Source organism: Amphiprion ocellaris, chromosome 14, assembly GCF_022539595.1.
Source record: "Amphiprion ocellaris isolate individual 3 ecotype Okinawa chromosome 14, ASM2253959v1, whole genome shotgun sequence".
NCBI classification, from domain to species: domain Eukaryota; kingdom Metazoa; phylum Chordata; class Actinopteri; family Pomacentridae; genus Amphiprion; species Amphiprion ocellaris.
The window spans coordinates 11504635-11517577 of record NC_072779.1 but is presented as its reverse complement, the minus strand read 5'-3'; the positions used below and the strand labels follow the sequence as shown (position 1 = coordinate 11517577).

The window sequence follows — 12943 nt, the reverse complement described above, 5'->3', positions numbered from 1 at the left end:
AATCATGTCTGCAACTGCTATAGTAATATAGTAATCAAACTGAGTCAAAAATTATTTGTGAGGCAGTGAAAGCTGATTCATAGGTCATTTCCTTACCTTTATAATCACCTCCGCTGGGCTTTCAGCGCTCCGAGAAGGCTGACCACTGTCTCTGACATGAACCCGGAAGAGGAACTCAGAGAAAGTTTCATAGTCCAGGCTGGCGATCGTTCTACAATTTCCAAACCATTCAAACAAAGTTATTATATGACATGCTGTATTGTTTCACAAGCAAGTGAATCAGATCAACAGTGACTCCACCTACCGAATCGATCCAGTTCCAGAGTCCACGCTGAAAAACATGCGAGCGGTCTCGTCTATGATCTGGAACACTAACAGGGCATTGTGATTGCGATCTTTATCAGTCGCCTGGATGACTAAAGGGTTACCATCCTCTCCCAGGACCACACTGTTGACCGGAGCAGCCTCACTGACTGCACCCACATACCTGACAGAAAACGAGACTGCTGTAAAACTTTCCTTAAGTCACACCAGGAAATCCGCAAGTTTCTAATGGTGACCATGGGTCAACAAATAAAAACAGAGTGGAAGCTGCATGTCAGCAACAAAACTCTCCTCTTTTGTAAGTCAAATGACTACCACTGATACCTGAGTTGTTGGAATACAGGTGGGCTATCATTGACATCCCCAATTTGGACGATGACAGTGGTGCTGGCCTCCACTCCAGCCATGCTCAGGGCACGCACCATCAGAAAATAGGTTGTTGTCTTCTGTCAAAATATAGCAATCCAATGAGTGCAAGTGTTGTCTCAAATATCCACAAGGTTGAACAATTTAGGAAATATATCTGATTGTGATTTTTCTGACAGACATTTACTGCATAATAGATTTCAAACATGTGATGGAGCTTTACCTCATGAGATCATTGTTTAAACCCTGGGACACGTGCTGCATAATATATATTCTAAACTGCAGTCCCTGCAATTAATAAACTGCATTGATTAATTGTTCAGCCCCACACCACTGCGCACATTTTTAAGCATAGATAGTTACGTGAAGCTTTCAAGAATAATAAAATAAATAAAATGCATGAACAAACTTCATTTTTAAGGATATAAACTGAAAAATAAAATCTAATCAACATTTAGTGTGACCACCCTTTGACTTTAAAGCAGCATCAATACACTTGCACAAAGTTTTTCAAGGTACTTGGCAGGTTGGCAGTTCCAAGCATCTTGGAAAACTTGCCCCAGTTCCTCCATGGATTCAAGCTGTCTCAGATACCAAACATAATAACAGACTAACTCAGTGCAGTTCAGATCAGGGCTCTGGGGGGAACATACCATCTGTTGCAGGACTGCTTGTTCCTCTTGTCACTGAATAGATGACTCTGATTGTATGTTTGGATGTTGTCAAAGTACAGAATGTGTCAGGGACAGAACAAAACCTTCCCTGATGGTAACGTCTGGTGGGAAAAAAAACTTAACATCTAAAGTCCCTGATTTTTTTTTGTTTTTACAAAATAATGAAGCAAAAGATTTACAACAAACCTCAAAGTCAAGCATTCTGCGTGTAGTGATTACACCAGTGTGATGGTTGATAACGAAGCACTGCTCCTCATTGCCTCTGGTGATGTCATAAATGAGTGCAGAGCGGCTGAGGGCGCTAACAGTGGTCACATATGCTCCGATTTTGCTGTTCTCCATTATCTGTAAAAAACCGACATAAAAGATAAACATTTTAGTCACTTTATTGACGTATATGTTCAGTTTACCAAGCACCTCCCCAGCCCTCTCTCCCATGCATCCCTTCTTTCGGTCAGGCATGTCTCTCTTTACCTCAGTCTGATACTCCTTCTGAGTGAATTTGGGTTTGGAGAAGTCGGAGAGCATCAAGGAAATGCGAACTGAAGCAGTGGCCATTAATGGAGGAAATCCGCTATCGGTGACGCGTACAGTGAGGGTGTAAAAGCCCATAGAGGTGAGGTCCAAGTCCTTGGCAATGAATATAAGGCCTGTGGCATTATCAATGCCAAACACGCCATTGGAGTTACCTGAAAGTAGCAGAAAGGTTATAGACATCATTACTGGTAAATGCAGAAAAACTGAATTTCAATTCCAATTTCTTATTCATGAAAATGGCACAGTTTACACACACCATTTAAATAAAGGAAGAAACATAAAAATGGTAATAGGTTTCTTTTAGATGGCACCACACCTGCTTCCATACTATAGGTGAGTTGCCCATTAATCCCATTGTCTTTGTCTAGGGCCGTCACCTGCAGTACAGACGTGCCTGCAGGAGAATTCTCATAGGCTACCGCATCGTATACGGTGCTGGTGAAGTAGGGGATGTTATCATTGGAGTCCTCCACTGCCACCAGGATACGAGCCAGGTCACGGTTAAATGGAAACTCCTGATCCTTGACCTGCAGCAGTATCGGGTGAAGTGAGAGATGAATATGGATAGAGTTGTAGGAGGTGATAAATGAATGAAATCAGCTAAAATTAAGTAAGGCAGGCACAGTTGCCAAGAGGAGCATCATTTAGCAGAAAGCGCGGGGACACACACATGCAGGCTCACAGTACCAGCCAAGCGCACGCACACACACACACACGCACGCACGCACACGCACACACACACACACACACACACACACACACACACACACACACACACACACACACACACACACACACACACACACGCACGCAGTAGAAACCCATGTCCTCCATGTCTCCTTTCTCACCATGACAGTGAGGATGTGCTGAGTTCTGGCCTCGTAGTCCAGCCTGTCTGCAGTGTAGACCATTCCAGTACCGGGGTTCACCCTGAATAGCCTCATGCTGGCTGGATCTACACTGCCATAGATGGAGAAGCTCAAACGTGCACGCTCATCCACGTCCGACGCTCTGACCCGCAGCAGCTCCATGTCGGCTGGTACATCCTCGGAGACACTGATATCGTAGGCTGACTGGGAGAAAACTGGAGGGTTGTCATTGCTGTCTTGTATTCGGATGAACACCTGTGTGACAAAGAGACAGACGAGGAAATTTGCAAAGTCAACAAGTTAAGTAGAGACTAGAATTGTGCTCAATATATTATCCACAGAGATAGGAGCACGGTGTAGAATTAGCCTCGGCGACAGATAATACTTGATGTAGGGCAATGCTCCCTGTTGAATTTTTCATTTGCACATGAAACACGATATCGTCGAAAAACAATTTCCAAACACTATTTGTGTTACTTCTCTATGCTTGACAGTGTATTGTCCAAAGGGGATGTGGACACTTTTTTGTTGTCTTTATACAAACACTTGACATTTATTTGCCCAGAGTAATCCCAGTAATCCACTGATATCAAGGATTTCCCTTGCAAAAGAAGACCTAGCAGGCCAGTCAAGACAACAGCAGCGCAGGGGAATGTCAAAGACGGAGCAACAAAAAGCACATTTCACAGTCAGCAAGAGATAATTTCAGAAAAAGGGGAGTGCAAGTGCAGGAAGGGAAGCTGAGAGTAAACAGCTCCCCTAGGAAAGAGGTAACAATAATTTAATTCGATGTGGGTCTGGAGTGTGTAAGAGGCAGTGCCAGTGCATAACAAATCAAAACTCTGTGTACCTGCGCTGTGGCAAAGTTGGTCCCATCTGTCACCTGTATCGTCATGTTGAACACAGACTGCACCTCTGCATCCAGGGGCTTGGCCACGACTAGAGTCCCCACTCCCACTTGAAGGTCAAACTGCATGTCAAAGCTCCCTGGAATCACACACACACACACACAATTACACACCGAGTGTCAGTCATTTAGTATTCACTTTGCGTGCTAAACTCAGGTGCTCTAAGTTATTACTGTGTAATTGTTTTGGCCGGGTGCCTTCGTCTGGAGCTGGAGGGTCTGTGAAATAAAATGAACTGAAATGCAATGCGATGTAGCAGTGAACCCACTTGGCAGCCTGAGAGCTGTTAACAGCCACACAAACATCTGTCTTATCACTCCAAAACACAACCCATCTCAGAGATCAAAAACCTGCAGCCGGGTGTTTTCCACGGGCGGTGAGTGTACAGTTTAGAGGCTTAATGTTTGATTAAAGTGAGGGAGAGGATTGATACGTGTTAGGTATTCAGTACCACCCTTCGTCTCATTCCAGCTTCTCTCTCGAGATATCTGGGAGTTTGAGCTCCCCTCAGCATATGAATACTGATTGGGCATTTTTCACAGAACCACCGATGCGTGTTGAGTGGGAGCAAACCACGGGGACTCGCACTTTTTTTTCTCCTTTGTTTTCTTTTTTTCTAGAGAAGAGGCTGGTCAATTTTATACCACGAGGGGACAATCTCACAGCATTAAGAGAAACAAAAATCACAGTACGGAGTCTAAAAAAGTCTTCTGTTTCTCTCTTGTCGGATAGGTGCTTCTAAGGGAGTCTTCGTAGTGTTTGGTAGCATCTATAATTTACAACTGATACAAAATCTGAACAGGTGATTAAAATGTACTGCAGATGCATGTATGCACATAAACATTCTGTTAATGAGCCAATTTCCTTTCAACCTGTTCAATTCATATTTCTTAATTAAGTTACTTTAGTTGGAGTTAAGACACTGGCCTTGTACACGGAGGAGATTTTCTCTGTAACATATCCCACTGTTATGCACACATGAATGAATATGAACAAAAAAGCATGGACATCTCTAAAAATATGGATGAATACTTAAATATATCTCTATGAGGAGTGAGAGAGACTTACAACTACTTTCTTACTGTACATCAGCAAATCAGACTAATGTACTTTTTCTCCCTTTCTGAAAGCATGAGTATGCCACTTTCCATGCACTGACTGAACACCTAAAAACTAATTTTTGTGTATAAAAATGACATGTTAAGTTGGTTTGTTTTACCAGAAAGCATCAAGAAAGTTGACAGGATTCGTTCCTTGAGTTTCTTACATAGGAAACCCTGGCTGTCTGAATCCATGTTTTTGTGACTTTCATCCATACATTGCAGTTTCCAAAGCTCAGTGATGCTGACTGCCTGTTTTGCTTATGATATGCCTTGCAGCACATAAAAAATATATGGTAAGGTTAACAGGATTACAAACTTTATATTTATATACATTCACAACATTTTTAGACCACTTGGGGCAATAGTGACAAACTATTTAGCTTGTTATGGGGAACATTATTACAGTTTTTTTTTTTTTTTTTTTAAATTTATTTATTTACATATCCAGCAGGTATGGAGCAGCAGTACGACTCGTTTGGATGTGGATGTGGATTTGGATTTGTGACCACCTGCAACTGTAAGTGCAATATACACTCTTTTTATCTCAGGTGTTGGTCTCCACCAACTACTGGGGGAAATGTCTGCCTCTTTAGTTGTTAGATGTTTCACTCTCTACATTTTTTCTCATGATTTTTATTGTGGTTTTTGTTTTTGTTTTGTTTAAATGGCTGAGAACAAATTCAACAGAGCAGTGAGAGTGATCCAAAAAAAGTGATGTTGTGAGTTGGACAGATAAACAGCCCAGCTCTCTAAAGATTCATGAAGCTGAGGATGGACTGCAAATTGGAGTGATAACTGTATTCAGGTTCATCACTATAGTTAAAGTGATGTCTCTCAGTGTGCTTGCCATTTGAAGCATTGTTATTACACAAAATAGCAATTATAGCCACTTTCAGGTTTATCGGTAACTGCAGAAAGAAAATAAGGCCGACTCAAATTCAATCCCGAGTGTCATTGTCGCTTTAACATCACAGCATGGGCAGGTACTCTATAAAATACACTTTCATTTCGAGAAGTCTCATGGAAGTGGGAGCATTACCGTTAGAGGCAGACTGTATCACAACTATCCACATTTATTTCCCAGGTAGCAGTATTGTAGCTGAACTAATGGCATAAACCTGTCCTGCCTGGGCAGAGATAACAAACCACGGCTGTTTGTGTGGAGCTGTGTGAGAATCCTTTTTCCAACTCAGATCAATAAATACTGCTTTTGGATAAACAAGGTCATGGTGCTATGTGCAATATTTCCTGAATTTTCTGAATTTCTTCAAAACCTAGGGCTTTTTGTGGAGGAAATTAACTTTGTCCAGACCTGTGTCAAGTGAGCAGTTTTTTCCACAAGCATTCTGCGGAATGTAGAACGTTTCTCTGGCAAGTCGTCCTCCTTAAAAGTGAGAGAGAGGGGGGAAAAGGAAAAACGTGGGTTATCAATATTTATGAAGTCAAGATATTCTTGTGATCAAAGGTCTGAATCATCTAAATACAGCACTGCAAATCTGACCTCTTGGTACTTTTTACGTTTGTCTGTCATTAAGTAATGTAAATGGACTTTTCATCAGAATTCTCCCGAGTGGGTGAGGGGCCTGTGAGTCCAGATTTCGAAGTTTGAAAGTCAGGATAATCATCCAAATGTGAAATATTAATGACCATTTCCTGTACAATTACGCTACCAGTATCAACAGTAAGAGTGGAACAGGACAAAACCCACCACATTTGCATTTTCTATATCCTTCCTTATGACGTGTGCGACTAAAGAAGAATAATCAGCTAATAATCAGTTAATTTTGCTGTTAACATCTTGACAAAGATGTTTTTCAGAACTGTTTAGGAACAATCCAAAATGAGCTCATCACTTTCTAAGGTAGAGCTCCCCAGTTTTAAACAGGCAGACAGGTATACGGTCCTGATTTGTTGTTTTCACCAGAGTAAGAGCAGCGGGAGATTTTAATAGTTCATTGTTCTCCCGTTGCCACCTTGCATTTGACTGAGTACGCCATGAAGAAGTGAAATCTTTGTGTGGATTTCACTTTTCAACTACATCTTAAAATGCTACTGATAGAGATTGGCTCACTTCTAGTGTGCTGGTTCTGGCTCATCTTGGACAAGTCTGGTGCAAAAAGCCAAATAATCATACTTTTAACAGAATAAAAGTATGATCATGACTCTAAAATAGGCTGATGGATAAATCAATTCAATGCAATTGATCAATCAATTCAAAGTAAATTGCTCATCTGGTATACGCACAACTGTTCAGAAGTCTGATAAATTTTAAAATAAAACCAAATTTACATTCCTAAGTACCTGAACAATTCAAATATGAGCAATAGCAAGCAGAATTGTGTTAATTTTTGTTACTGTGATCACGACATTTTTACAGTTGTTAACAGTATAAGAAAATTCTGAATATGCATTGAATATTTGGTTTTGTTTAGCATCGCACATTCATTTTCTTACCGATGATACTGAACCACACAGGTGTGCTCGACTGGCTGACGGCCACCACTCCCACCGGCTGAGCCACAGCTGTCGTTTCCGTAACAGAGAAGTTGTAGTACCTCTGGGTGAACTGCAGGGGCAACGATGAGGGGACAGGTTTGCGAATCCACTCTACGTGGAGTTTGACGGTGGACCACAATGGGGGTTCACCGCTGTCCTCTGCTTTTATCTAAGAGAGAAAAAAAAACAACACTTAGAGATGATATTCAGCTTACACGTCCAGGAGCACAAGGCGGTAGATTTTACAAGTGGAGGAAGAAGATTTACTGTTCCTCGGGCTGGTTTTAGTATGTATGTATTCAAGCCAAGCAAACATTGTGAGTAGATTAGAATTCTGGCCTCTTCACTTGTGACTGTCAAAACTACGCTGATGATTTATACTCATCTCCTCTACACTGATGCTGTACCTACAGTACATTGACTACACCTACACTTCAGCAGCAACGTCCCATCCATAAATAATATTTCGTTCACCTCAAAATGTGACCTCTATATTTACAGTTTAATGCCATCAGTGGTGGAAGTACTGTACTTGAGTGCAATACTTTCTACTTCCACCACACCACATTTCAGATGGAAGTATTGCACTTTTTACTCTTCTACATTCATAGAACAGCTTTAGTGACTTGTAAGGTGAAGATTTAACACAATGGTTAATTTAACAAGCTTTTAAAATACAACACATATTCAAAGATTAAACAATTTTTGGCTTCAGGCGTCTTCTAAACAACCTTGTGTAGTCAGGGTCGCATTTCAGATGTATGAATTGTTAACAGCTCCACCAAGAACTGATTTTTCCCTTTAAACTTTTTACATGCTTTCATTTTATTACATGTTCAAATGACTCACTATCTCACCCCAAATCAAAAGATAAAAATAGAGCATCATCTTCTTTACTTCTTTTCTCTCCCATTAATCATCTGACAACCCCTCAGATTTAACAGCTGTCCCTGGATATATGAAACTGTATAAAAAGTAGTTCAAACTAGCTTCACCTCCAGCAATTACAGCAAGAGCATACTGCTTCAGTAAATTCACTTTATTCCTTAATTACATTTCGCTGTTAATACTTGAGTAGGACTTTTCATGCAGGACTTTTACTTGTAAGGGAGTATTTTTACACTGTTGTATTGGCGCTTAACGAAAAGATCCGAATGCTTCTCCCACCCCTGAATGTGATGAATGTCCCTGTCTGATTTCAAATAGCTTGCTCTGGCTTTCACACTCTCAATAGGAATACAATTGATCAAAATAAATGAACTAAACTGATGGAGGAACCTATATGAGAGGTAATTGTAAAATATGGCTGTAAGTGGTGCTCACTGAAGACATGGCCTCTGAGTCAAATACATTATTTGCTTAGAGAACAGCATTAAAGCGACACAGTTGGAGGGGAGAAGACTGGTGTGTTCGCTGTCCACAATCCAACTACGAGCTCTTTTCCTCCGAAACTACGGACAAGCACAAGAATAAAGTTGACGACACATGGCTGCAACCAGCAAGTCAGTGAATCAAATACATACTGTGACAAAAAACGGTTCTGTGCAGTGCAAAATGCTCATGGCAATAGCAGGATGAAGGCACAGTTAGTGTAAAGAATTTTCCAATCAAATAAAGACAAAAAAACAGCAATTTCAACTTGTGTCAATAACAAGACAAAACTGGAACAGGGTGAAATGTGCCATTTCACAGCAGAATATCAAAGACGCACTGAGCCACCTGATGCACACAAACACAACTGTGCTGCTACTCCCACCTTGGCGCAGCTGATATCAAAGACGCATCGTGCCACCTGATGCACGTAAACACAACTGTGCTGCTATTCCCACCTTGGCACGGCTGAAATCATTGGCCACGGAAAAAAGTGCAAGCTCAAATACCTGGGTTTGTGCCCGATGAAAAATGGCATTGTGACTGCGTTTGTTCCTGCCAACTTTGCATGAAAGCGGAGCCAAATAAACTAACTGACCCCCAGCCGGCTATGACTTTTTTTGTAAGAAAATGAATTGAAAAAGCAGCAATCAAGAAGTGGGAAGAGAGCAGAGCACTGTGCCGCAAAGAGATCACAGTGCTCCCAAGTAAGACCATCTGTAGTCTGTAATTCAGCTTTCTGATTTATCCTCATGTTTGCCATGATGCTAATGAGTGAGCCAGGTTTAGACCAAACAGTAATCAGAAATCAGGGCACTTTACAACAACAAGGATCATGTTTTAAACATTAATGAAACTCACAGTGAGGATGTCATAGCTGCCCGCAGTGGCCATCTTCTTTGATGACACCATAGCAGTCCTGGGATCAATACTGAACTTTTCATCCTCATTACCATCAATAATGCTGTAGGTTATATTGCCATTGGCTCCAGAGTCACGGTCATAGGCAAAGACTCGGTAGACAGGCTCACTGCGTTTGTTCCGGTCTCGTTCGGGCAGGCTGATGCGGTAGGTGACCTCAGGGAAGGTTGGTGGATTGTCGTTCTCATCCTCGATATGAACTATGACCCACACAGTGGACTGGCGGGTGGTCACGGGCCCATCTATTACTGTCACCTAAATAAAAATGTGCAAACACACAAAAAAAGCACACACAAGTTGGTCATAAAGATGCAATATTGTCTGCTGAACATTATTTATTTGGATTCCCATTAGTCACCACATAGACAGCATTCCTCCTTGGTAAATATGACATCATAATGCAAAACAGCATTGGGGAAAAACATGTTTTGTCATATGTGGGATGTTGTTCGTGACTTCATACATTTATTGACATCTTAAATCTTGCTCACACTATGCGGCTGCCTGTGTGAAGTGGACGGCCACGTGGGGCTGAGCTCACGGGAAATCTCTTTGTATTATCGATCCCCTGGAGGCAGAGGTCTGATCACTGATCAATTGGATCAGATAAGGGTGAACACCACTGCTGCTAGCCTCACTGCTCACTAGACTATTAATTACAGGCAGGCAGCACAGGCTGGCGGGCGGAGCAGCGGGTGGCATGCATGGACTGGCATTCCTATTGAAATCACAGGACAGGACGATGTAACAATAAAGACCTCTCTACCCCCAGTGTTAAACTTCTTTTCAAAGTGAATAGTCCAGGCTTCTTTGTTGTTTTCATTTTGCAGTGTGTTGTCATAAGATGAGTTCTTATTGAGGACAGGAGCTAAACAAAGCAGTACAACTCCAGACAGGTCAATTGGCAGCGCAGATATATAATACAATACGTAATAAAAACACGAAGCCGCAATGCTGTGGGTCAACTGCAGGTTATTTCATTCCATTTTGTGGAAGGGCATAGTGCTTGTAGATTCAACAGCATTTAATAAGTCGGAAGAAAAGTCTGGGGAAAGAGAAGTTTGCTCATGTCTCTAAAGTCAAGAATCTCTGATTATCAGGTTCATCTGCATGCAGAGCAGCAGGAGCAACAGAAATGGTAATCACAGAGCTATCTGTATGCCCAGTGTCTGCACTTATCAAATGCCGAGCAGACCAACTGCTCTCCTCCCTGTTCCCGTCTTGAGCGGAGAAGATAACCAATGATGAATGATTACATTTAGAAAATCCTAAACCTGGGCCCCAAAACTATAGCCATTCATCACAGTTTAAGGAGCCTTGAGGGCCCGGCAGGGTTGTCCTCCAAACTGTCTTTTTTAGTAGTGGGCTGTGGCAGGTGGCAGGGCTGGATAAATAATTATACTATGAACCTATGAAGAGTGTTCAGGTTTTACTGTACCTCTAAAAAGTGCTCTGCCTGTTGTTCTCTGTCCAGTTTCCTTGCAGTGGTCGTGATCAGACCTAAAAAATCGTAGAAGAGAAACTTTAGATACCGTTTCTGAAGTAAAAATTAATTTGCATTTAGATTAACCTCAATAATGAGCAAGTGTGTGCATTTGTACACTAATATCTAAACATTTTGCTCCAGAAACTACAGCCTGCAGCCCTGGCAGAGGCAATCACATTTGGCACATGTTCATATGGTACTGCACGGCTGAGGGTCATTCGGTTGGCCAGCGAGCCACCGGGACAGAGAGAAAGGAGTGAGGCCACTGATAATAGCTTTGATCGAGCCAGATTGTTTAGTTGGTGGTGAGAAGGTATGACAAACTCTAGCGGGCTGCAGTGGAAATCAGAGGCAACGACAGCTCCATTTTCTGCTGTCATTTTTTGTTCTCCGCTTTGATTTCAGTGTTTTCTTATTTTGTCATTTTCTAGCTGGCTCACTATCATCGTACAACTACAAAGGCCCTCCTCTCCCCTGCACACAGTCATGTTTCCTTCACTTCACAGGATATTACACCGACTTACATTCGTTTCTCAAGGATTTATCTCAACTCTATCCCTTTTTACCCTATACACTAACATTACCTTAAACCAAGCAGTGACCCTAAAATATACTGATATACACTAAAAGGATTTGAATTTTATCTCCACAAAGTAACTGTGGAAACAGATTTATGCAACTGCAAGGTTTATTCATAAAATAAAACAAAACAAAAGCTCCCCAGCCATTTTTCTCACTGGCCACAAAAAAAGAGGGGGAAAAAATGCATTCATCCAAAAGCAAATACAGCCCTTTACAATCCAGTGAATCGACTTTTGTTTTTCAGAGTAAATGAATGTTGCTGATCACAGTCCTTGTATTCTGTTCAACATCTCATAACAGCACCCGAATTCAATTGGACACATTTGTCTTGGCCTCAATCCATGCAAACAAACAAGTGCAAGTACACAGAAAAAACACAAATTCAAAACTGAAATATTATTATTTTGTTGTTGTTTAGCAAAAAGAATTTGTTGTAGTATGCTTATGTCTATTCACAGCAGAAACTCAGTCAACATCACATAACATACATACATAGTGAAACATATGTCAATAATGCATTTTTACTCTTTCATGGATTTATTATAGGTGTTCTGGAAATATGACAAAATCTGTAAAATCGGTAAAAAATATACATACAGCAACTTGAATCAGTTTTTGGAGATGTAGAAAGTTGTACGGATCAAATTTTCTTAGTGGTATGGTCTCGTACCTTCTCGTGAGTGATTTATTGACTACAGCTGCTGACTTCTCGGAGCCAATTTAAATCAGGCCCTGTGATACACTCATCAGACTCAGCCACAAATGCTACTGTGGTAAAATCTGAGGAGCTCAGCAAAGATTTAAAAAAGCAAATTATTAACTTGAACAAACCAGGAAAGTCTCATTGAGCCATTTCAAAGCAGCAACCGATCCCAAAATCAGCTGTGTGAACGTATAAATATGTTTGGAAGAAAGAAGGTGAAGCCTTTAATCCCAACACCACCAAACCAACCATGAAGCATGGTGGTGGTAGTATTATATTCTGGAACTATTTGCTGCCAGTGGAACAGATGCTTTACATAAAGTAAATGGAATAATTAAGAAGGAGGTTTACCCCACATTCTTCAGGAAAACCTAAAATCAGCCAGAAGTTTGAGCCTTGGATGCAGTTGGGTGTTCTGACAAGACAATGACCCAAATCACATCAAAAGTGGTAAAGAAATGGCTAAATCAGGCTAAAATGAATGTTTTAGACTAAAATCCCCAAAGTCCTGACTTAAAGCCCATTGAGAACCTGTGGACTGTGATAAAGAAACAAGGCTTTGCCAGTAAGCCAACAAATGAAGTTGAATTGCACCAATTCTTT

At 41.2% G+C, this 12943-nt stretch overlaps 1 protein-coding gene across 1 annotated transcript in view; it reads right to left on the bottom strand.

Moving 5' to 3' along the window:
- LOC111565969 (protocadherin Fat 3) overlaps positions 1-12943 on the bottom strand; it is a 69204-nt gene that overhangs the window by 38482 nt on the left and 17779 nt on the right. Inside the window, exons 7-18 of the mRNA XM_035946427.2 lie at positions 11008-11069; positions 9510-9824; positions 7236-7446; positions 6094-6165; positions 3621-3757; positions 2750-3025; positions 2218-2428; positions 1839-2053; positions 1551-1709; positions 649-770; positions 305-487; positions 97-211 (exon numbers count right to left, since the gene is read on the bottom strand). Coding sequence (XP_035802320.2) covers positions 97-211; positions 305-487; positions 649-770; positions 1551-1709; positions 1839-2053; positions 2218-2428; positions 2750-3025; positions 3621-3757; positions 6094-6165; positions 7236-7446; positions 9510-9824; positions 11008-11069 — 2078 coding nt within the window. The remainder of the gene's footprint in view (positions 1-96; positions 212-304; positions 488-648; positions 771-1550; positions 1710-1838; positions 2054-2217; positions 2429-2749; positions 3026-3620; positions 3758-6093; positions 6166-7235; positions 7447-9509; positions 9825-11007; positions 11070-12943) is intronic.